The following is a 26,198-nucleotide window of genomic DNA, read 5'->3' as shown; positions in this document are numbered from 1 at the left end:
CCGGAATTATAAATTTAAGTCATTTTTATACCAAAGATAGGGGAGAATTCTTCTTTTAGAGGGTGGTGTTGACACAAATGCAATTATTAAATTAAGTGCAAAAAAGAAGAAAGAGCACACGCATCAACCGTTTTTCCTTTTCTAATCGCTATACTTGTTTTTTTCTTTACATAGATCCATTCTTTACAAATAAAACGTAATGACAGCTAAAGGGGATTGGAGGGAAAGCAGAACTATTAATAGAGTTGTATAAAATATGAGCTTCCGGCTTGTAAAAATTAAAGAAACCTAAAAACTACATAGTGACCCTGACGATTTGAAGAATGTTTCAGAGGAGAGCAGCTTAGGTGTCATGACGTTTTTTTAGATTATCTTAGAGCAACTATAGTGCAAGAAAATAACAGAAATATCACTCCGTCTCTAGCAAGAATATAGACGGCAGGAATTACTCCGATCTTGAACCTCAATTCTACTCTGAGTTCAACAAAGACTCCCACTTATAACTCCCAAACAAATTTTCAGAGTTACTCTCCATTGTTCATGACCACACGCCACTAGTGATTACTTTATATTTAAATATTCTCCCTTCAATTACCAACAAGAAAAAAATATCAGACGTATTAGGGTCATATTTTATGCAACTATAGAAATTCATTGTTCTCGGTGGAGGCTTGATCTTCTATACTTTAAGACCCCCTTCTTTAGAGTATATTCAGAGTAAACAAGGATGTATTTTCTTTCAATGAATCAATGGAGAATAATCACAAAACTAAACTATTTGAGTAAATGAACTGAGAATGATTTTATACCCAAAGTGAAATTACGTTTTCTCTGGTAATTCCAAGTGTATCATGACTACAACCCCATCATGATGACAATAAATATTAAATCTATCTTTGTTCAATGCCAAAATCTTAAAAGTAATTTTCTCAATTTTTTTAATAATATTTGATTATGAAGCTATTCAAACAGCCCATAAATGTTAAAATGAGCATGTATTTAAGGATTTATTTAATCCCATAAATATAACTAATGCGATCTAACAATTAATTCAAAGATAATTCTAAAAAAAAGTGCAATATCTATACTGAATCAATAAAGTTTTCGTATATCCAATGTCCAAAAAATAATTATAAAAATATCAAATACAAACAATTCAATATAAAATTTGAAATATTATTTGTTTAATTAAAATAATGAAGGAGAAAAAGAAAAAAGTAAGTAATAAGTAATCAGATGAAGAAATGAGGTTCTCATGCGAGCTCTTTAAAGACCATTCTTTTCCTTTTCTCGAATATATCACTCAGTATATTTAAAGTTGATAATATTGTAGAGAGAAACGCGTGCAAGAGAGAAGGGGGAAAAAAAAGACATATGGTATCATTGTTTAAAATACTGATTATTATCTGCCTGCTTTATTATGATTTTTGAGTGTATAACGAAAGTATTTATATGCAAAATGTTTAATGAAGATATACTACGTATAATTGACTTAGACGTTTTTATCCGTTACAGTAGATTTGAAAACGTCACACTCCATGAAATTGTAATTCATTATGAACCATATTCTCAGAATAATAACTAATGAAACGACAAAGTAGAGTATTTCGAAATATATTTGAAGTTCCAAGTTTAAAAAGAAGGCTTTAATTAAATATAATCTACATACTAAAAAATATACCATCATACATTAATGTTAAATATCCAAAATTAAACAATTGTAATCATATAACTAATAATAACAATAAATTATAAATACAGAATATTGAAATAATAGATGGATCCAAATAACATTTTCTTGTTCTGACATCGGAATTCAGTTAAATATGTCATAACTTTAAGTTGCTAAACAAAAGCCAGACGTGGAGTTTAATAAAAAAGATAATCACCCTTTTTTCCTAATGTGGAAGTTGCTATATATAATTGTGCACAGGGTAGATATATCTCTACCGATGAGATCTATCTAATTATTAATAATAAAGTAAATGTCAAAATCATAAAATTAGACAATAAATATACTAATAAAAAAAGGTTAGAAATAAATCCATCTTAAAGATTTAGAGCAAAAGCTAATTATGTAGTGATGTCCGCCGATATTACTCCTTATTAAGAGCATCAAAAAAAGATTTTTTCCCCGTTATTTATGCGTGTAAAACAACATACTATTATCATGAAGGATACTCACAATTGCTAATTATAATGCTACATCCAATGCAACTACCCCCGTTGTTGTGACCATTTAAGCAGTTGTTTTTGTCTTTTATGAGTTTTCTGAACACCATTTCTTGGAGCCTCTCAACCATAGCTAAGCCTTAAGTGATAAAAAGAGTAATATTTATTGACTATGTAATATTGGAAAACCTAATTATCATACCCAAGTCTTAAAGTGAAGAAACTAGTCTCAGACAAACTAGTTACGAACCATCCAAAGCTATTACTCCCATTGTTGTGACCATTTAAGCACTTTTTTTGCCATTGAATGAGTTGTGTATAATAATTCTTGATAATTTTGGCTAAAATAGAATCATATTTTAGGGTTAGATTTAAAAAAAATTGAATACTTACTGTTACAAAATTCAGAGCTCCATTTCGAAATTAGTAAATATTTTATACTTTTTACTGATAACTTGATCGTCATTTGGTGTGGATGACTCAAAATATTTTTATATATATTTCTATAAGTGACATCAGTACCAACATCTTCCATTAATTTAATGATGGTTCCTCGGGTAGGGATAGGTTTACCCGTGTATTTTTCCATAAATTTTTCGAACGTAGATGATTAGCAATGGATAAGGGTATATTACATGTAATAAGCATCTTTGTGAGATCAGAGTTAAAGTCTGACTGGATGAATTCATCATTAACTTGATTTTTTAGATGAATATCCATGCTCTTGATATGAGATGAGGATAATGAGTGGCGTGTAATTCTTGACAGGGGACTAAAGGCGCATTTATATCGACAAATCCGACAAACCATCTGTTTCTCACCCGGTAAGTATTTTCCAAATTCCTGGGCCTCCATTTTCAGAAATCCAGACAGAAGGCGACGTTATTTTAGGCATTTTATTCAGTTCTCTATCGACTATCACCATTTAATATAGTATTAATATTGAATAATAAAGGCGGGAATGATAACGTTCTTGATTGATAGAAGAAGATTTATATTATTTAATCAATGATGCCATAAGCATTTCTTCTCTTCTCCTCGCACGCTTTTCTATTCTTACCAAAATTATCACCCTTACTGATAACTTGATCGTCATTTGGTGTGGATGACTCAAAACTCATGCGTATTTATTTATTTCTCCTCGCACGCTTTTCTATTCTTACCAAAATTATCACCCATAGGCCATAATATATCATATATGACACAGTCTCGATCATTCTATGTTGACGTCATTACGTGGGAATCTTGTTAATTTATGTAATTCTATAATAAGTAGTAACACAGAAGAGCCATCCCGAATCCCTCTCGTCTGGAGAATTACCTGCTCCGTCGTTAAGCCTTATACACGATAATAATTCATCCTTTTCCTGTAATCTCTAACTGGGGAGAGACGGCTTCTAGGATCTCAAGAGTGGAGTACATGATCTTCCAGCCTTGTTGGAATAGGCAAGATTTTACTTCTAACCCCATTTATTATCCCTTGGACCTTAGAGATAATATATTCAATTATATTCAGTTCTGTTTGTATTTCGAAGACGTTGATACATGCCAATCTGAAGGGCAGAGTTCTTGGCCGTACTTTTAACAGATAATACAATCCACCATTTTAACAGCGGGAGCCACTTTTGGGCAAAAATTAAAAAAATGGAATGAGGTCTTGATACAAAAAGAGCACATGCTATATTCAACCATTTGTTATGACTTATTTGTAAATAAAGAAGAGGTGGCAATCGGTATCTTAACAATTTTTGATGGGAATCTGTTAAGTAGTTTTTCGATATTACTTTGGGTTAATTAACTTTACCATTTCTTTCAGGTCCAGTCTCTCCAATCTTCCCTTGACGATAAGAGACGACACTCCGTTGTGGTCACAGCTTATTAAAGATTTTATTCTACTTTTAGAGATTGATTCCATTGCCATGAAGAAGGGAGTTGAAGGCTCGAGGTTAATGTTTCTGGAAAGGTAGCATGAGACTAATCTCTTGGTTCTACTAAATAGAATAAAATTGCCTAGCTCCGTATCTGTACGAGATAGGAATTGACAATCAGAATTTAGTCCTCCTTCCCTTAATAACTCGTCCCGACTTCTCAACCTTGGATTAAAGTTAAGAAGTTCGTTAGAACTCATGGTACATAGAATGTCATTCATAATTTATTCCCACGACCTACCCATCTGTCTCCAGTATTGACCGCATTTTTTCATCACCCCAAATAGCTCCGATGGTGCCATAAATAATCTGTCAGTCCGATCATTATCAATTTTTTTTCTCGAACTCGCCCTTGATCCTCAACGCCCAGAAATCACTGCTTTTCCTCAATCTGGCAAACCAAGAGAAGTTCAGTACTTTCCACAAAGCCTCTATGTTTGGAGATCCGAGGCCCCATTCTTCGATTTGCATATTTATGTGTCCTCAAGAAATGTAGGCTCTTGATCCCTACCACATTAATTTTTCCCTCAATTTGTAAATATGCTCACATATCTCGTTGGAGAAAGGAGTATATCTAAAGATGTGGATGTGTTTCTTAGTTAATATATTTCCCAAACGAAGAACGTGTTCAATGTGAAGTTCTTGTAGTTTGTCTATCAAGCTCCACCGAACAGTTCATCTCCCATGCCAATACAGTTCTTTGAAGTTTGCTAAAGTACCACCGATATTTTTAAAACAATGAGGCAATTCGACAATAGCAACTTCATTACTATTGCAATCTTCATGTGGATGAGAAAAAGTTATCGACTGCTCATTAATAGACTTCGTTAAAATATTAACTCTAAGCGAAGGCAAAGCAGAAATATTAACTCTTGCTCCATATATTGTAACAGATCGGACCGTGATACCAACTTCAAATGCACATAAAATGATTTAAATGAAATCATCTAAGAAATCGATTAGATATTCACCATCATCATATAGATAATCGGAAAATCCCTTTTCCTTCTTGAACTTATTAAAGCAACTATTCTAAGATTATTTTAAGCCTCGAAAGATGTTGGAGTTGGGCTCTTGTAACGAATAAATTTTCCACGGCATCTTGAGTAAATCTTCCATTTAAAATGAATTAAAATCCTTCATCAATTTGATTGATGTTTTTTTGAAAAATCAAACATTTTCATGGACGATAAGCCTGGATACTTTTTACTCGAAGTTGATATATTATTACAATACACGTTAATATCATGAAAAATATATTGCAATTAATAAGTCTTGGCTAATTATGATTAATAATTAAATTAAGTCCACAAAGTAGTACATAAATTGGCATCAAGTCCTTTAAAATAGACCTTATGGTGACTGACAATTTTAAGCCAATCAGCAAAGAGGAGGAAAAATCATGCTCTTCTTTTATTAATTGTGCACTATTTCCCTTGAGTCCTTTAGTCTTAACTAAAGGGTTTAATCTTTAGTCCTAACCATACAAAAAAAAAAAGGAACACTAGTAAAAAGTGGGCTTTGAAAAAGAATTTCTCCAATTTCACGAGTTTTGGTACTAAAAGAAGTCCTCGTACTCCGCGGATTTTTCTTGTTCCCAAAAACCAAAAAACCACGTTAAAAGGGGACCCCCTGTATATTGAATTATACTTAACAACAGGTATCTTTATTGTATCTCTTACATGATAGCAATGATTTTACTGTATATATATAAGACTCACAAGTGGTAACATGAAAACACAAATATGTTTTGAAGTACACTGGAGAGAGCATAATAATTAATAATTATGTCATACAAATTCAGTTTTTATTTCAAGCCAGAAAACTCATTTATCCTGTAGAAGGCTCTTCATCCGATTTAGACCCAGATGATTCTACATTGTCAAGTGACTTCAAGTAAATCTTTCTGAGAAGTGTAACCTCTAACATTGGGGTTTGCTTACACTGGTCACTATCAGGATCTTCGTGACGGGACGTGTAGTTTATAGAAATGTTCCGTATAACTTTTGTCATAATGGACAAGAGGTCATCCGTAGGGGAAGACTTGCCTATTTCATCGCACACGGTTTGAATAAACCGTGACCCTGATAAATCTGACCAATGTGAAGAATATCCATGATAAGATGACTTGGCTAAAAGAAAATCTGTATGTGTGGAAATTTTATGATTTGATTCTGCAGAGTCACGTCCATCGGCTTGGCCGCTTTCAAGCTTTACAAACATAATATGAATTCCTTTGTCCATCATTGGTCCTTGACTCGCCTGAACAAAAACCACTTTAGGTTTACCTGCAAGAAAAGGCATCTTTTTTGGAGACAATTCCTCCATAATGTCATCCCGTAAATTGAATTTCGTATCAAACGCCAACAAGATATCATTTTTGTCTCCATGAGTCGATATGAATATCACCAGACACGAGAGACAGTCCATACTTGAGAGAGACAATAACTCGTGTTTGATTTGAGCAACTGTTAAATTTTCATGTTCTTGTATGAAGAAGCCAAGTGGATTGAAGGTATCTTTAATCGCTTGAGTATCATGTTCTACTCCTATTCGATCCTTCAGGCCAGTATCATAACCTCTAAACTTTGTTTGATTGAAAATTAAAATCCTTTTCTCACCATGTTCCAAATTGTAATTATCATCATGTATGCGAGTTTTACAGGATAATATTTTGGATTTTGATGATGACTCAGAGGATTCTGAGTTCTCTTGATTAATTAAAACGGATACAGGAGATGCATTTTTAGAGTCCCTAGATTTGTTAAACTTTTTTGTTTTAGAAGTTAACATCTTGAATACACTAAATAATCCCTGATTAATTATAAATATTTGGAACTTATTTAATTTGTTGTTGAACAAGAAGCTGTAACAACTGCATGTACATCAGAAAATTGTATCTACCAGAATAAGATATAATTTTATCTTATCTTTTATATGATAATAATAACACAATTATTCTATCAATCAATTACATTATCGTCATCATCTTGAATTCAGGTTCCGGAGTCAGTATATAAAATAGCCGACTATTTATAGATAGGTATTATTCATACAATACAATGAGGGTTCTTTTGGATGATAGTATTTTTTTATTAATTATACTTATAATTATGATATTAAGCTTGTTTCTCAATCCATGAGTATTTTCCAATATAAATAATCATTATAAATGATAATTAATATATAACGGAGAAGTGATTAACACTTCTTCCATTAAGGTACTGTTGTGTTTGTGTATTATTTAATTTATTTAAAGTACTACAACAGTAAAGATTCGAACTACAAACTACTGTGTTATGTTTATATAATGATAATTAATTAATAAAAAAATATTTTTCTGCAAAGGAACACATATTAGTTTACTTTATATTACGAGATTCATTCTTGGAAATGTCCTCTTTTTCTTTATTAAGTCATAGAACATAATATGTTAATATATTGATGTATTTTGATTAGGTTCTTATAATCACTTTATTATACACAAAGAATATAGAATTAGAATGGAAGAATTAGTTTTAATATTATCTAAATCTTTCATGATTAATCCTCGCACCCAGTTTTTTGCATCGTGGATGAGTAAAAACTTCTTGACACCCGTGTTAGTCGCACTTTGGTAGTGGCTTTTCTAACCTCCGATGAATTTATCCCCAGGAAGTTGGGGCTTTCGAGTACCCCCAGTTCCCAAAACAAGATAAAACCCGAAACAGCCTCAACTTTCGATGGCCTTTGGGGTAAATGTAAGTAGTAGCTGTGGTTTTTGTTCCATTTTGGGGCCCTGCAGCACTTCAAAATAGCTCCAACATTCGGGGTGTAAATTAGGAGTTGTGAAGGGGTCTTGGTGGTTGCTTAAATAGTTGCAGTGCGTTTCATCCCATTTTGGACCAGGCCGTACCCAACAACATCCCCGACATTTGAGGAGTAAATAGGAGTTATCCTTACTGGTAGTTTATATAGAAGTGGTGGTGGTGGGTATATGTTTCTGGCGAGAAATGTCTGAATGGGATATATCGCAACAACACTTGGAGGATCCCCTTATTTTATATTCTACGTTCTGAAGGTAGACGTTTTGTCCACGCAGCGTTTGTTCATACAAAAAAATCATCCAAAGGGATACTTTTTCCTAGTCCAAAATAAAATATTCCTTCATTTGGGAGGGGGCTACAGCCTCTCCGCCAACACTCTGCGGACGCCCCTGGTACACTTTGCTATCTTACAATAAAATATATATGGCGGCATAACTTGGAGTTATTAGGCATCGATGAACAGACAAACTTTGCTTTATTAATATAGATATGTACTTCCTTTTTATTTTATTTTTTAATATGACGTGCTGTGCTTTAGCTACACACACTCGCTACTACATTGATATTTCGTAGGTCAAGTAGTTACGTAGTTTTTAAAGTATTTAGCACACACTAAATATTGATGCCTCGGCAGTCGACAAACTTAGCTTTTTTATATAGATGTTAGACATTATCCGATTGTACTATGTAAATTAACCACTTATATGTATTTTTATTCAATCCATTCAGTATAGTTTTACAATAGATGCTATAAGTAAAAGGTTAATTTAGACTTTGAGACTTGCAGTTGCTTTTGAAGCAAATTAGAAACAATTCTGCGTTGATAAATGTTAAATGATTTTCATAATGTTTTTCATTATTTTAAAGAATGAAAAATGACTTAATCATAATTGTATCGGACAATATAACTCTAATTTAACATCTGTCTATGGTAAAAAAGTTTAAATTTATGTAAAAATTGGATTCCCAACTTGAAACTCATACATGTGAAACGAAAAAATTCTGACTTTGTTACATCCTTGGTCGATTTTAATAAATTAATATGATGGTACAAAAATGTCAAACCAAAAAATAACACACCAGTTTGAGTTGTAGAGCATATTTTCTTTCCAATATTACTTAAATTATCAGGTTGACATAAGGTTAATAGAAATTCAAGGTTATACCATAACTCTTTTCCGGCTGATGTTTGACTTCCACCCCGCTTTTTAATAGTGACGTCAAAGAGTATAAGTTATACTGTATAATTGTTACCAAGAGTAGCTATATATCACCTTCCTTGACTTTAAGAGTACCGTTGTTATACTCTGTGACGTCTAAATCTCTCTGTCTTGCCCCGCAGTCGGTTCTGTACATCAAGTTCAAAATTCTGACAAGTTCGATCACATGATGGCATAACCCTTGAGGGTGACCAAAAATAATTTAGTTTCTTTTTTATAGCATACCAGCTGATCATATGATTTTCAACCATTATCATAATTAAGTAGATGGATTTGTATGGGAAATTAAATGAAAGCTTAAATGAATTTGTTTTTCAACAATCACTTAAAGATAATTTTGGATCTGTCTAAAAAGCTGCAGTACTACTAGTACGGTCCTAATAAAATTTGTCACTCCTAGGACTATCTTTATAGGGTTTAAACTTTTTTAAGACATACACTATTTGAGCGAACAAATTCATCAACATATGTATATATAAAAGTGAATTAATATTATTTTGAGAGTAAAGTAATAAATATTCCAATCGAATGAGATTACTTAAATTATATTTATTTAGTGAGCGAGAGCTGCGAATACACATTCTGTAAATGGGATATTTGACAAAGTAAACATCACATTAAATTAAGCAAAAAATCATTTAAAGGCATTGTAAATAATTAATGGAATGTGTATTTCCTTCTTAAGGGAATCGTGATTCTTAAGTCACGGTCTTTTTATCCATTGGAAAGTGACCTGAGTTGCTGTAGGTATTTAAAACAACTTCTCCATTTGAATGGATAGTAAAAATAGTAATACTTCCATTATCGATATTCATACGGAGCCAGGCGTTTGAGGGGAATTGGAGTGCCCGACACAGGAAATATCTAATAACGTTTCCATGACAGACTAGTATATCAATTGACATATTCTCTTGACTTGGCTTTGCCCTATGAAAGTGTTTTCTGAAGGCAGCCTCAATACGTGAACCATCAATTAGAAAATCCTATGCAAAAAGTTAAATATAATGGGTAATACTAATATATATGGGAACAAAGAATGTTCCGTTCTCGTCTTGATCTTTATTTCTCTCTCAACTAAAATATTTTTTCGGCTAGAGACGATAAAAAACGGACTATGGCAATGTTTGTCGTACAAGTCATTTTAATTTTTTTAAATTGGATTTTGTATCGAAATTGGCCATTTTTAAGCCTCATGTACCGATGACCGGAAGATTCACCTGGGCATCCCCCCCTCCTCATACATATATTATAGCATACATGCACCTTCGCACTTATTTTTTGGGCTTAAAATGTATCTTCCTTCACTTGAAGTCCTTTGTTATTCATTACTTTCAACTCCATGATAGTAAAAAGGCTTGGCGAACACAATCACCCATCAAATTTTAAAGTTTGCGAGTCCAAATCAAAGTTAAAGCTTCATGCTTTAGACTCAGGGATTTCTTCGAGATCACTTATCTCTGAAAGGACTGCGAATTTGGATGAAACAACTTAAGCTTTAATCCCCAGTACTTCGAGCTTGTCGAGGAATATACGGTATTGGCGACAAAAAAAATGTTCAAGTTCCCCCATTCTTACTAGACAGAGTTCATATATAATTCCTTTTTCTTCTAATAGACAGAGATAATATATAATTCCTCTTTATTGTTAGCAAATGGAGATAACTTTTTGCTATTGGACAGTGGGAAATTCGATGAGGATTGTATATTAATTTTTGGAGCAGAAAGTGAGATTCTCGAACTCGTTAAATACAAGCATTTCAAATGCTGTCAAAGCATATAGTATCAGTTATCAGAACCCATGTATAAAGATAAATACAAAAATAACCTTTTTATATTTTTCATTACTTGGTTTATCTATAAAAATTATTATGTATCTTATTTTTAATAATTTAAGGGGTTTAAGATGTCCTCAATTTGCAATTTCCCTGTTTTATCAAAAATGACATAGCAAAATTGAACTTTCTTAGTTGATGAACAAAAAAGTGGGACATAATTATCTTTGATTAAACAGGGAACCCGCAAATCATTGAGTAAAAATTAAACACCAAAATTATTCAAGAAGAAGAGGTGGAATATTATTTACTGATCTACCAAATACTCAAAAATTTAAAAAGCACAATTTTTGACTCATAGCATCATCATAATTAGGACGATACAAGAGGCTACAATTTTCAATTGCCGATTTTGACACAAAAATAGCATTTTTCACGTAGTCCCAAGCGGTAGAAAAAGTATGTCCAGAGAGAAAAGATATCAAGCCGAAAATAAACAGTCTAGTCTACACAATGGTTAAAAATAATCATTTTTTTACGGAAGGAAAAGGATCCCATATATCCTTTCTTAGAGGAGGACTCGGTTCCACTGGTGCTCCTTCACGAATGAGATCACATTTTTTGGGTGCTTCTTTTATCTTCGGATCAAGCTCTTTTAAAATAATATTGGCTGTTTCTGTGGCTCTAGTCATAGTAGACATCGTTAATGTTATGTCTGTGTTATCATCGGCATAGTACTTCAAGAGTTCATGTAAGCGTTTCCCCGTGAGTGAAGCTTGTTCTCTACCAAGAGCTGTGAGGTACTTTTGAGTATCTGTTTCACCATTTAAATTATATTGTCCATGTCGAACCAATATAATCATCCGCTTGGCCTTGCTCGTATTTTCTTTTACTTTTTGCTGATGAAGGGCTTTCTTTTCCTCATTTTGAGCATCCGAATTGTTTAAAGGCTTGACAAGGGATACAGGATCTCTCCTAAAAAAGCAAATATGAATATTAATTGTACATATTGAATTGATAATATAAACATATCTTGTAGAATCCCCAAAGTTGTTCTTACAAATCCCAATTAGAGTTCCATTCTTCTGCTAATAGGGAATGACGCTTCCCATAGACGGTCAATCCCACAAGGACTGCTCCACGACCGATCCATCCAGATATAAGTGATGCCATGCTCGTATAATATAAAATATCAATGAAAATATACCGTAACGTATGCAATGAAGAAATTGATAAATAAGAACTAAGTAACCTCTCAGTTAGCTGTCTTTTTAAAAAGATAAAAGAGCGTAGGGGAGACAGAGGGAGTTGCAACAATTTACTTCAATCTCAATTACACGGAGCATCATTAACTCCAACTGGCCTAAATTTGACACAGCATAACAACATATATATGCTATGGTTTGAATATATTTGTGGTACATCAACATTAAAGCAATCATGAACGAAACCCAAGAAAAGGATAACATCCCAATTATTTTTTTTTGTAATTAATACAGTCCAATATTTCATAAACTTATTCGAGTATTTATAGACTTTTTACTCAAATTGTTGGGATGCAATAAGATAAACAATAATCTTAGCCTTAGTTCAAAACTTTTATTTGATTTAAGTTTCCTTATTTTGCCTGTATATAGCCTTTTAAATAAAAGCAATAACATTATTTTTTGTGATAATTAATTTTGCCTACTTTAAGTACAACTTACGGCACGTTTTATGGGTTAATATAAAATATCTGAAAAGAAATTCACTCTTCAGAGTCATGCTCTGGCTAAAAAAATTTGTAAAAACTTAGATTTTTTGGCTATACCTTTTTTGATGTTCGTCCCGTGTTGCAACTTTCTACGGTCTCCCCTATTAAATAAATATATTTATATTTTTTCCTTTCATGACGTCACGTTGAATACTTCCTATTCATAGTAATATGAACTTTATATCAGAGAGTATATTATTTATTACAATAAATATATTGTCTTCGAATTAATTATAACACTAAATATTTAACTAATCATTCCATTCAATCCGACTATAATATATTATATATGTACACTAAATTCATCACTATTTAACGTACATACTATATAATAATAACTTACTTGACTTGGTGATGAGAACTTAGCGCAATCCTCTGAATATTTTGATAACATACATCCACGATATGCCTTACTTAATTATACTTTAATCATGTTAAAAGATGTTTCCATTTATAGATTTGCACACCTGTTAGACCCTGACTATCATATTGATACAAAGAGCTAATAGTCTAACATTCTGAAATAATGAAGGTGTTATTAGTAATTTTGTTGTTCAACTTTTTACATAGATCAACATCGTTCTGTCCACCTCATGAGCAAAAATGTGTTGCATCCAACGAATTAACGTTCAACAGAATCTCCTCTATTACGATAAACAAAAAAGGGAAGAAGGATTGTGGAAAAAATTGCCGAATAATTTATCCAAATGCGACACAATATTTAATATTTTATCAGCAGCAAGTAAAAAAAAAACCACGGAATTAACTAATTATATTAATTAAAATCAAATTATTTAATCCATGATAATATAATAGGAAGATAAGACTCGATGCCTCTGTTTTGATGATGAAGCATTACCCATTAAACGATTCATTGATGAAGATTTGTGTAATATTCCTTGCCCACAAGACGCGAATAAAACATGTGGAGGCCTTCATCACAGTCTCTCGTCCTCAAAAATCCAAGTTTATTATTCTAGTTTGTGCATTGCTTTAGAATCAAGTGGTGAGTGAGACCTATTAACTATGCAACACCTAATTGACTTCATAAGAGAGGTGGGGAAAATTCCTTTTACTGCAAGTCAATGTCGAGTCTCAAGCCTTTGCTTACAAGTCAAAATCAATTCTAAGTCCTTGATTTTTTATTTTTTTTTTAAATATAGTCTTAGCTATCGAGTTCATGTCGATGATTTGTGAGTCTTTTATTGTGAGTTGCTAAATTCAAGTCCAAGTTGAGTATCAAGTCTTTATGCACCTACATTAAGAGCAGTTCGAGTACTTGAAAATTTTTATATAGTCCTCAGATTTATTTTGATTTTATTTCAAGTCTATAATTATAATGTAGGATTTATAGTGTTAAGGCTTTTCTTGAGTTTAGTAAAAAAATAGGTTTCGAATCCAAGTTGAACGCGAGTCTTAGCTAGCGATTCCAAGTCAAGTCTCGAGTTTTTGATTGTGAGATCAAGCGGAGTCGCAAGTTTTTGAAATATGGACTCCCTTCTACATCGAACCTCGAGTCCAGGTCCCCACCTCTGCTCGATAATATAAAAAAAATCCTTAGTCAAATAATGTTCAATTTCTTTCCAGTTAAAGAAACTACAAGTTCTCCTTCAATCCCTACTACTATAAATCCAATAAGCCCATCGACAATGAATCCATTCAAAACTGTCAAATTGTCTGAAACTATTGAGGGATACATTGTGGACTCCTACAATAAAACAATAGTCATCATTGTCTTACAGACATTGTTAATATTTATTCTCATACTGGCTTTAATATGGTATAGTATATGTCACGAGGATTCCAAAATGAAGAACAAAATCCCAGACATAGAACCTTGTTTGAGCCAAGGCATAAAGCCAACACAAAAAAATGGTAGCAAAAGTGCCCTATATCCCCCTGTTTATGGATCTACTGAGGAGAGTGATCCAGGGAATGAGGTTACCAGAGAAGGAAACTCTACTTTTTACAAATGAATTATTATCTAATAATGATAAGATTCTTTCATATAATATAAATAGTTTGATTAATTAACTAATTATTCATCATGTATTTTATCATTTAATTGAGTGCTGTGGAATGTATGTATCCATATGATTATGAATTATAATTTTTGAAGATTTTAAATTAACTTTGTTCAATATCTTCTTCGCAGAAGATTTTTTTAGTTTCAGAGGGATAATAGTTGATGTCATAGTTTTTAAGAACTGATGAATAAATGATTTGATTATTAATACTCCTTGATTCTGGAGGGATTTCTTTCTTTTTCCTTCGAAACGGAAAGCTCCCACCCGGTCTCAATGACAGAGATCGGCGTAAGTTCTTAGTTGTTTTGCATATGATGGACAGAGTATCTGGATTACTATCATAGTCGGACTGAAATTAGTAATAAAAAGATTAAAGACAAAAGAGGTAGGAATTTATGAAGGGTATGTGGGCAGTACATCTGATTTAGGATCAGTCAATGAACTTTCCTGAGTCTCTTCCTCCTCGCATGGATTACAATCGAACAAAATTGGTCCTGGATCATCATTTGGAAAGTAGCAGAGGTTGTCGTAGCCTCGAACTGATAATTTTTCTGTGCTATGTTGTAGACTAAATGATTTGCAATCTATATATAATATGGAATATATTATAAATAATTTTACTCATAGAAAAGGATGTCCAGGGAAATCTAATGTACCTTTCCTTGGAGAATGTGTATAATGGGGATCATCATTTCGGTAGTACTCCCCTTTCGGTATAGATTTATGAACTGGGCTTTCCAATAAGGATGATTGATACGACAATAGAGACCATGTACTACCCTATACCAACAATGAATAGAAACAATAATTAAACCCATGGAGCCGTAAATTATGTAGGAGTATTTACTAACTAATCTTAAAAAATAATGCATTAATCCTGGAAGTTTGGTAAATACATATCTTTTAATAAATGAATAAAAACATAATTAAATAATGAGTAAGAAGTAAAGAGTTTAAATAATTCATTAAGACGTTTATTATGTACCAAAATTTAATTGATAGTGCCGTGTGATTTTTTTAAAATCTTGATTAAAGTCACATTTACAAAAAATTAAGAAGTAAAATAAATGATCTACAATAATTTGCAATTAAATCAATTACAAATTCGGAATGATTTTTCTCAAAATTGAGTGTGGATTACATGAGTATTCTTCGACGAATTATCACCAATTTATGCAACAAGTTATTCTTAATAACCCTTTGGGTGTCCCACAAATTGCAAACCAAGTAGCCAAAAATGGATCTCGACATTAAAAGAATGAGAAATTGACATATTTTATTTGAGGGGCCACATCAGCCCAATGTAAGTCTCTCAATTCAACTAAAGGTTTTAAACTATAGCTAAAATTATTTTGTATCCTAATTTTTTCCACAAATTTGGATACAAATCCTATAATTGACTCAAATATATCTATGAAATAAGGGCTTGTATCTAGGTATAGATGAAATAAAAAAATAGGGCAACAAATTAAGGACTTATAAACTTTAACTAGAAAAAAATTTAATATTTCAAAAATAAATACGCAAGTTTAAATTTTATGTATGATTTTTATATTAGTTATGGGGGAGTTTGTTTCTTAGTTTTTTCCAAATGAAATTTCATATTTTATATTCCTGTACTTCAGTGTATAATCCTTAATCTAATATGATATTAATTGTAATCAATTTTTGTTTAATTTTACTGTTGTGTGCTCATGAAAAAATTATTTTATCTCGTTTCCTCCACGAAAACCTAGCATTACCAATGAACTACAATACTTCAAAGTTCAAAATATTTTTCCCTAAAAAGATTATTAAGTATAATTTTTGATACCTACAATCATATATGGAAAGGTACGAGGCCTGGCCAATTTCGACCCAAAAATCCCTTTTCTCAAATTAAAATGGCTTATAACACGACAAAATTACGTAAGAGAAGTCAAATTTTGCCAAAGTCTGTTTTTAATTATCCCCCAGAGAAAAATGATACGAAAAACTTGAAAACTAAAATAGCCTATGCCAAAAATGGCCTCAGAGGCTTCAAACTTTGCATCAGAGTCAGCTTTTCGATTGTTTCTATCAGAAAAGGTCTTTGCGCTGGGGTTCGGGATATTAAACCGTAAAGGGAGTAATGGAGCGACATAGCTCAGTGAAACAACGCGCTCGGGGAAAATTATTCCTTTACACTCAATTTGTGGAGGTTAGATTCACGGTCGCTCCTAGAGAAGGAAATATACTTAATGTATATGGACAATTCCTAGGTCAAATATTATATACATAATATTTAGATCATAATGAGCGTCGTTAGCAAAAAAAAATTAAAAATAAATAAATGTCCATAGAGATATTTTATGATTCAACTAGTTTGAATACTAAGATGTTTAACACCCCATGCACCAGTACGACTGGGACAGTTTATGTAATGATAATTAATAATTTGGTAAATGTGGTTTGTTTGAATCTTGATTGTGATACTACTACATATTACTAACTAGTGTTGGGTCAGTCCTTATTTATTCTGTCCAGTCGAGTTTTAGAACCGTTCCTTTCAGTAATCGGGACTGGTCCTTAAGACTGTCTGTACTACAACGTATTAATAAATAAATAATAAAGTGGAATGACGTCATCAAGAACAGAACTTTATACGTTTTTAGGACTGAAACTGAACTGGACGGGACTGCAGTTCAGTCATAAAACTTATAAAGTTCGTTCCTTCACTCAACATTATTTCTTCTTTTTTTTTAATCAGTTCGACCACTGACAGTCCGAAGGGCCGACCCTAAGATTGGACTGGACTGAATAAATAAGGACTGACTCAACACAACTACTAAAAAACAAAAACAAGAGTCTTCCAAGATCTAACTAACAATAACATAGTTTACCATTTTTGTTCTAAATAATTTCATAGTTCTTCGTTTTTAACACATTGAACAATCACAATCTAAATGAAACCAAGAAGCAACTGTGTATATCCGTACTATGAAGCCTTGTAAGATTAGTTATGAAGTGGCATGTAAGTAAACAATTTTTTATTATGCAAGAAGAGTTGAATAGTGTTAAGATATTTTTTTATGTCTTTGGTCTATATAGTCACAGACACTGGTTCTCAAACTTTTTACTTTGCATATCATCTCAGAAAAATTTACCATATCTCAAGTCAGGCGCATCTGCTGGATTATATATATATATAAGAGAGGGGAGAGGGGGTGATTGAAAAATTAAAATTTTTGGAAAAAATTTCAAAAATCTATAGTTATTTACAAAAAATTAAATTTTTTGTAAAAAAAAATTCAAAAATCCACAGCTATTCACAAAAAATTTAAAAATTCATAACTATCCACAAAAAAATTAATTAATTGGGAAAAAGTTTAAAAATTAAATATCGAATATTAAAATTTTTGGCAAAAAAAAACCCCAAAAATTATAGCTATTCTCAAAAAAAAAAATTTTTTGTAAAAAAAATTTCAAAAATCTATAGTTATATACAAAAAAATTTCAAAAATCCACATCTATTCACAAAAAATTCATAACTATCCACAAAAAAAATTAATTAATTGGGAAAAAGTTTAAAAATTAAATATCGAATATTAAAATTTTGAGGAAAAAAACCAAAAATGATAGCTATTCTCAAAAAATAATTTTTTTGGAAAAAAAATTTCAAATATTAAATTTCATGGAAAAAAAATTATATTAAAAAGCAAAAATTTCTTAATTTGGGTGGGGGGAGGCTACAGTCCCTCTAGCCCACCCCCTGTGAACGCCCTTGCATCTTGGACGGGAGTGGGTCAATTGGTTTTAATCGATTTCTCGCATATTTCTTCGAGCTGTGAAAAAAACAACTGCTAGTGTCTATAGTCCCATAGAGCAGTGGTTCCCAACCCGTGGGTTGTAGCCCAACTTGGGTTGCCGAAGGTCTTCTAAAAAGTTATTTCTTTGATACCAAATATCCCAGTATTGTATTTTTGTATTATTCGATAATATTCTCCAAATATAATCATTAGTAAACTAAAATTTGTTTTGTAAAATTTACGATTGTCCATGATTAATGGAAAGACAAGTATTACGGAAAAAAAATATATTGAGGAATTTTGAAAGTATAGATTTACTTTCATAGTTGATACAGGAGCTGAAATGCCACAGTGTGTCATATGTAAATAAATTATGTCAGCTGAATCAATGAAGCTCAACAAAGTGGAAAGACTATTTTGACGCTAAGTATCTAGTAATTTTAAAAAAAAGCTGATGGTGTCAAAAAAAAGAAGGAAAAAAAAACAGGCTTGGTTTTGACGGTAAATACCAACAGCAAAATTTGGCAGTCATTAACTTCAAAAATGCAATGAATGAGGATCTACCCAACTACTTTTATCTTTAGGGTCAATGCGACTTGGAAAATGTTGGGTTGTGAACTCCTGCTATAGAGTGTTTTCACTGATGTCATAATTGAAAGAGACGCCATTTTGGAGGCTCAATGTTGATATTTTTCAGGCTTGTGAACGAAACGATTTTTTTTAAACGCTGAACGCTATAAATGAGACTTTAGCGTTCAGTTCCAATAGCACTTACAAAAAAATCCAAATTTATATTTTTTTACTTTTTTAAATATGATTTAAAAGGCTTATAACGAATGCTTGGGAGGCCTATTTTGTGGCAGTGGCACAGAAGGGGCTAAGGGGGCACTTCTTGAATGCTTTATAGAACATGAAAGTTTCTAGTACTCTACCTTAACTCCAACATATGAACTCGACCAGTTCAATAATTCTAAATCAAGAGATCGAGGCTCATAATTTAGCCATGAATGTAAGCAAATAAGCAACAAAAAATACCTGAGGACCTCTTTTTGAAATAACAAGAGTCATGTGCTAAGATAATTAGGTATCTGTTCATATTTACATAGCATTTGTTGTTTTAATTAGGAAGACTAAGCTAACCGAAAGAAATCTTTAACGTAGCGATTGTCCAACGCCAAACTAAAAGTTTGAATTCGGAGTGGAATCGAAAAAAAAAAAACTTAATACCTGAATTGAGTACTACTTGATATATATATATATATATAAACAAGGCAACTGACCGATGGATTTTCATAGACTGTCAGATTTAAGCTCTTTATTAATTTGTCTCATTTTAACATCCAATAGTTCACTATTTTCCTCAATTAATGAAAAAAGGGATTTTTATTGTAATAAAACTTGGTTATTTAGGCCCCAAAAATGGACGACATTAAAATTGTGACGTCGCATGAAAACGCTCTATAGAAGCAATAAAAAATGGGATTCATTTTAACGCACTACGTATTAAACGTTCGGTACAGCTTGTCTGCGCGGCGCTATTATCGCTGCAAAACTCTGTAGAATTTTTAACGATAATTTGGCTGAAAACATTATGAAATGTGAAAAATCCAAGCTCAAACCAAAGTTTATATCACAAAGAAAGGATGTAAAGGAGTAATTTGATTTGTTTGATAGGAATTTGACTTCTTTATATAGGAATGGGGCCAAGTACATACATTTAAATGTACTTATGTAGAGTACAAATACTCATTCAAATTTTGAGCACAAGTATTTGGCTGATTTTTTGGAGGTACTTAAGTAATTTACAAGTACTTGCAATGTATTTAAGTACAAATGAAAAAACGGTGGAGGATATATTTACTAATTGTTTTGAGGCAATCCAATTTTATGAGTTAGTCTACTTTTAGAGAAAGTAAATTACAGGTATTTTCCTGAGGAATTCCATGTAAAGAAGACAATTCATCACCCAAAATTTAAAATTTGACTTGTTGAATTCCTTCTTTGTAGGAGGACTCTGAAGAAGAATTCCATCCTAATTTCGAATTGAAATTAAGATGGAGGACTTGTCTAAGCTTTCTGGTCTTCGTACGTGTAATTTTCTCCTACATTTTAGTGTAATAACAACAACATATGAATTAACTAAGGTCCAAAAGACATGAACAATACCATCAGTAAAATCTAGCTTCACAAGAATGAAACATCTAAATGGGACTCCACCTGCTTGCTCATTTTTTTGTCCTTAGTTCTTTTCTTCTATAAGTCCTTGCAACAACATATGCATATGTTTCTCACATAGAGGGTGCTGGCAAAATTCTTCTTATTTAAACAAGCTACAGACGGTTACATCACCTTGCGGATAACAAATATATTTTAGTGGGCTCATCCATTATGAATGAAAATATTGATTCCTTCTATAACAATTTTAAACGAAATAAATGAAATCTTTTTCAAGATGTTCTGTCGAAAATAATTAGAAATACTTAAGTATTCAGAAAGACTATTTTTAAAGCAAGTAGCTTCATCAATTCTGAAGTATAAGTAATAAATTATATGGCTGAATGACAAGTACCAATGGATGCTATTATTTCATTTGATCGACTAAAATTCCTTGTCCATTTTTTTAAAATAATATAATAGTTGTCGGCCTTTTAACCTTATAATATTTATCCAAGAGTAATTATAATTGAAAAAGTAATCAATCACACCCTTAAACATATCGACTCTCCATGGAATATTCTAAATTCTACATCTCATCTTATGAATTGCAACTTGTACAGTCATATTGTACAAGTTACAACTTGTACTCACCATTCACGTGACCAAAGGTGTAGTGTCACATACATAATGACGTATCCCGCCCCCTCCCCCCTCATTATAGAAAAAGGAGGTCAAGACCAGAGCTAGTGGCGGTTGTACATATCATTAATTTTTAAATAATTCCTAAGGAAATTTGTAAATTCTTGGAAGAAGAAGAAAAAAAACAAAGAAAAAAATGGAGAGAGAGAAAAGAAAGAACGAACCACACATGTTTCTTATTCCACAAACTGTAGAAAAAAAAACGCAAGAGGGAGAATAAAGAACACACAAAATCATTTAAAAATGTTACTTATTATAATTCAGATAACAACCTCCGTCTCTGTCTCTCTCTCTCTCTCTCTTCAGCTACTCCTTTTTTTAATGCAGGAGGAGGAATTAAAAAATAAAAATGAAAGCCCTTTGCAGTAGATTGAGCGAGTGCTGCTGATAGTATATTATTAAGGATTGAAGAAAACAAAATGCAAAGTTGCGTACACAATATTTGACAGAGTGAATAGAATATGTACAGTAACTGAGCAGCTCTCTTGCCGAAAAGAGGATAATTATAGTCATGAAATATTGAAAAATGGATGATATATTTTAATATATAGCTAGAATGATACAAATCATTTATTGTTTCTTTAATATCATTGATTGCTTGCTTGTTTGCATTTGTTTTTGGGAGACACAAGAAAAGAAATAGTACTACTCTTTATTATTACATAACTTTTGTGTAAGTTAATAATAGTATTGATAATAATTTTAATTAATTATAATAGTAATAATAACATGGTAATGTGTAAATAATTAACTCTTTATGTGATTATTATAATTAAGTGCCATAGCCATGATCTTTTGCAAGATGAGCTTGAAGATCCTCCCTCCTGGGAAAAATTTTAGGACAAATGTGGCACTTTTCATCTTTCGCAGGTTCAGGCACTGCAACAGTCACACCATGCTCAGTATACATATGTCCCTGTAGATCTTTAGGATGAGCAAAAAGTTTAGTGGGCCTTCCATACAAATCCCTCGGACAGAATTCACAGTAATAGCTTTGAGAGTTATGTTCTGCTTGTGCCGCAGCGACAGCAGCAGCCGCTGCTGCCGCGGCCGCTGCTTCCGCCCCACTTGTAGGAGTTAAGACTTGAGTAGTATGAGGTTGTAGATTATTTTTCTGGTGATCTGCCTTTATGTGAGTCTTTAACAGATTCTGAGAAGAGAATGTCTGAGGACAATGATCACACTTAAAATCCCTTCTTTTTTCATGCACGATTTGAATATGAGTAAGAAGTGCAGCTTTGGAAGAGAGTGCTTTATAACATATTTGGCATGTCCATGAGGCGGCTTTTCGAAGACCGAGCTCATTTGCATGGAGGGCGTTGATGTGAGTTTTGAGGGCACTTTTGGATCCAAGGATTTTGTAGCAAAACTCACATCTCCATTCATTTTGATGAGGTTGAAGATCCAGAGATGAGGGTTGAGAAGGCGATGTTCCTGAAATTACTCCATCGAGATTTTTATGAACATTTTTGATGTGAAGTTTGAGGTTCCCTTTAGAGCTGAGTGTTTTTTGACAGAAAGAGCATAGCCAATCCTTTTTTCCATCCCCGTGTAGATTTTCAACGTGAGTCTTGAGATTCCCTTTCGACGAGAATGTTTTATGGCAATGAGGACAGGCATGGGTTCCCTCTCCGGCATGAACCGTATTTACGTGTATCTTTAGATTACCTTTAGTTGAGAGAACTTTGGAACAGTAAACACATCTCCATTCGTCAGATTTATCCCCGGATTTCTGGAGTTCCACGCGGTGAACATTCTCGATATGCGCTTTTTGGTTACCTTTGGATGAATAAACTTTAAAGCAATACGTACAAGGGAAACTGGGTCCTCCTTTAGTATGAATACTAGTTATATGGAGTTTCAAATTCCCTTTACTAGATAAAACTTTGTTACAAAATTCACAAGTCCATCTCCGCCGATCGTTGTCGGGCGAATGTATATTATCCAAATGTGCTTTTAAATTTCCTTTGCAAGAAAACACTTTCGCACAAACGGAACATGCTTCCCCTCTTTCTGAAGGAGAGCTATGTACGTTATGCAAATGAGCTTTTAAATTCCCTTTGCTAGATAATATTTTATCGCAAAATTGACATTTCCACGTACCACTGATATGAATGGGTGCTCCTCCTCCTCCTCCTCCTATCGCCGATCCTTGGTGTTGAGCGTGTTGATGCTGGTGATGGGCCAGCGCTTCAGTCTTCACTTCTATTTTAGGCACGACCATAGCCGGAAGGATTTGAAGCGTCGTTCCTCCAGCACTTGTGACGATTTGACCGGCGTGATTCCCATGCACGAGATGTTGCCCACCAGGTAGTGCACCATGAGCAGTGGCAACTACAGTCGCAGGACCATGACCAGCATGAACTGCAGAATGCCCCTGTGTCACCACAGTGGCAGCTGCTGTTGTAGAAGCCACTGTCGTTCCTTGCAAATCATAGTAATTCCCACCAGTAGCACCAAAGTTCCGGTAGTAATTGATCAATCCACCAAAGACTTCATGCGATGACATGATGGGGCGGCACACTCAGCTGACAATTCTGGACGACTTTCTGCAATTAAGAGGTGTAGAACAAAACGGGGAACCTGGAAAAGTAACAGCTACCCCAAATGGTCCCAAGATCTCAGAATGATTTATTTATGTAAATAAATTGTTTTCCCGCTATTTAAAGCAGGCAAACAAAAGAAAAATAATTACTCAATTTTAAAAAATGTTTAAAAATGTATTTTAAAAAAAACGGACTCGGGAAGTGATCCTCAGTGAGTGTTCACGAGGACCTCTACCTTGGGAGATCCGCCTAGTTGCAATGACAAATTACTGATTACAAATAGCAAGCAATGAATGAAGGAGGGAGAACTGAGATGGGGAGAGAGGAGGGATTAGATGGGAGTGGATCCGCTCCCTTGGACCCTCTCTTCCTGCTTCAACAACTCCCTACCAATGCTCTGATGCTCTGAAAATCACAATGAGAACAATGCGCATTAATATATGGATATACCTTTGAGTGACTGGAGAAGAAGTTCCGAAGCGCAACGGCAGCGGCGGAGATGTCGAAATGCGGAGGATCCGTTTGAATGTTGTGGAGGATGCACTCAGTCCAGTGTGGGAAGGCGGGAGGGAACAGAGGAAGAAGCAAGGGAGGAAGAAGCTGAACCAACCAAGAAGAAGAAAAGAAGAAGAGAGGAATGAGGGGGAGGGGAAGGAAGAAGGAAGGAGGAGGAAGACCTGAATTCTTCTCTTGATAGGAGGAGGCAGAAGAAGAGTTAAAGCCACGGATGAACCAGCATTGTTTACGTTCCTTTTGTTTCCTTCTTCTTTTTCTTTTTCTCGAATTTTATTATTTTTTATTGTTATTATTATTTTTTTATTATTTTTTATTATTCTTATTATTATTTGTTCTTCTTATTATTGATGGCGTGCCCCCGAGAGAACTACTAACAGTCAGACTACTTCACAACGAAAACGACAACAACCAATAAATAAAATATGGAAAAGAAAAAAGAAGCAAGCAGTCGTCTTCTAGCTGCACTCACTCTCTTTCTTCCTCTTCCACCACCACCACCACCTTTCTGGCTCCATCAGGCTGTACGCTTCACCCTCCTTCCTCCTCCTCCTTCCATACACACTCACCCCCTGCCCTCTTTCCCTCCTTCTTTCATGAATCAGGGCTACCAACTCTCTCTTCACCTTCTCCCATTCCTATATTATTCCAAAAACCCCATTTTCTTCACCACTCTATAATTAATCAACCTTTTCCAATCCATTAACTAACTTCAAACCCCCTCATTTTACCATATTCCAAAGATACATCCCAATATTTGGAATAAACAACAATATAGCCACAAATAGTAAGGCCTTTATCTTCTTATGAAATGGCGATCCTTTTATTTCTCTTTCCTTTTCTTTCCTCCTTCTTCTTCTCATTAGAATACACAGCCATGCCATCCCGCCTCCTCTTTTTCATCCTTAATTCCTTCTCCTACTGTAAATACTATGTTCTAGACTTGAAGGGCATGTAGAGTATCCCCAATTCAAGGGAAAGGAGCCATCAATTCATGGTATGCTATGGTTTGGCAGTGTGTAGTTGTTGACTCTACCTTTTTTTTTGTTTTTTTGATGACATGCAAATAAGTACTATATGCTATTAAAGCAGCAAAGAGGGCAATATGCACTTTGGTTGTAGGGAGTCATAGTCAAAAATAAGCAGTTACTTAATTACCTTTATAATAACGCTAAAATTGCAGTTATATTATCTAGTCTAAATCTAATCATAAATGTCCATTTTGTAATGTTTTGCTCACTTCAATGATATTATCATATAACCCTATGTTAAGTCTAAGGGCCTGTTAACAACTGATCAATATAATTCAATAAATAAATTGTCTACTTTTTACTTAATTTTATTGATAAAATAGAGATGTTCAGGTGTGATTACTCTGTTAAGTTGAGCAATATTGTATTCCTGACGCTGCATTTTTCCATGTTTTAACGAAAAAAATATCGTATATTATTACTATTACCTGTTGATTTGTTGTATTCAACGTGTTTTTTTTTGTTTTTTGTACATACATCGATATAAGTTGACTCCTGGCGTGAGAGATTCTATAGACTACATTTTATAAATAGACTCACACAATTATTATATACAGGATATGTAAATATTATTATTAGCAAAATAATTTAACTATTCAATAATATTTCTCAATGAGGAGATTGTGGTAAATTTATTTACAAATTATTAATTATTATTACAAGAACAACACGTTAAGTGTTCAAATACCAACAAAAACCACTATAGAAGTCGTAAATTTATATAAAATGGCCATGTGCTAACATGTCGAAATTATTTTTGAAAGTGAAGCGTTTTTTAAAAACTATATGTTAAGTGACCTCATTTGCC

General features: G+C 33.2%; 4 protein-coding genes and 1 long non-coding RNA gene across 11 annotated transcripts; 1 reads left to right on the top strand and 4 right to left on the bottom strand.

Moving 5' to 3' along the window:
* Positions 1 to 5,750: 5,750 nt before the first annotated feature.
* Positions 5,751 to 6,989, bottom strand: LOC121116184 (caspase-1). Its single transcript, XM_040710424.2, has one exon. The coding sequence runs from the start codon at positions 6,891 to 6,893 to the stop codon at positions 5,931 to 5,933; it is 963 nt and encodes a 320-aa protein (XP_040566358.1). The 5' UTR covers positions 6,894 to 6,989; the 3' UTR covers positions 5,751 to 5,930.
* A 2,666-nt stretch (positions 6,990 to 9,655) lies between these two features.
* Positions 9,656 to 13,061, bottom strand: LOC121116181 (serine/threonine-protein phosphatase Pgam5, mitochondrial). Its single transcript, XM_040710421.2, has 3 exons — positions 11,958 to 13,061; positions 11,437 to 11,872; positions 9,656 to 10,109 (listed from the first exon to the last, which is right to left on the bottom strand). Exons 1-3 carry the CDS (start codon positions 12,068 to 12,070, stop codon positions 9,825 to 9,827), a joined length of 834 nt encoding a protein of 277 aa, XP_040566355.1. The 5' UTR covers positions 12,071 to 13,061; the 3' UTR covers positions 9,656 to 9,824.
* A 63-nt stretch (positions 13,062 to 13,124) lies between these two features.
* LOC121116182 (uncharacterized) lies at positions 13,125 to 14,777 on the top strand. The gene is made up of 3 exons (XR_011779890.1): positions 13,125 to 13,392; positions 13,467 to 13,656; positions 14,238 to 14,777. It is a non-coding gene; the product is annotated as an uncharacterized lncRNA (long non-coding RNA).
* On the bottom strand, positions 14,681 to 17,628 carry LOC121116183 (uncharacterized). Its single transcript, XM_040710423.2, has 4 exons — positions 17,539 to 17,628; positions 15,334 to 15,457; positions 15,095 to 15,261; positions 14,681 to 15,026 (listed from the first exon to the last, which is right to left on the bottom strand). Exons 1-4 carry the CDS (start codon positions 17,560 to 17,562, stop codon positions 14,778 to 14,780), a joined length of 564 nt encoding a protein of 187 aa, XP_040566357.1. The 5' UTR covers positions 17,563 to 17,628; the 3' UTR covers positions 14,681 to 14,777.
* A 4,189-nt stretch (positions 17,629 to 21,817) lies between these two features.
* LOC121116180 (uncharacterized) lies at positions 21,818 to 24,833 on the bottom strand. Of its 7 annotated transcripts, none has more exons than XM_071888033.1 (4): positions 24,297 to 24,775; positions 23,404 to 23,849; positions 23,194 to 23,313; positions 21,818 to 23,079 (listed from the first exon to the last, which is right to left on the bottom strand). In XM_071888033.1, the coding sequence occupies exons 2-4, from the start codon at positions 23,807 to 23,809 to the stop codon at positions 22,073 to 22,075; spliced, it is 1,533 nt and encodes a 510-aa protein (XP_071744134.1). In that variant the 5' UTR covers positions 23,810 to 23,849; positions 24,297 to 24,775; the 3' UTR covers positions 21,818 to 22,072. The 7 variants fall into 7 exon arrangements, with proteins under 7 accessions (XP_071744134.1, XP_071744135.1, XP_071744136.1 ...); XM_071888034.1 differs by having other exon boundaries at positions 23,404 to 23,898; positions 24,297 to 24,625; XM_071888035.1 differs by having other exon boundaries at positions 23,404 to 23,883; positions 24,297 to 24,625.
* Positions 24,834 to 26,198: the final 1,365 nt, after the last annotated feature.

The sequence above is a fragment of the Lepeophtheirus salmonis genome, chromosome 4 (genome assembly GCF_016086655.4).
Source record: "Lepeophtheirus salmonis chromosome 4, UVic_Lsal_1.4, whole genome shotgun sequence".
Taxonomy (NCBI): Eukaryota; Metazoa; Arthropoda; class Copepoda; order Siphonostomatoida; family Caligidae; genus Lepeophtheirus; species Lepeophtheirus salmonis.
This window is presented reverse-complemented; position numbering and strand designations above follow the sequence as displayed.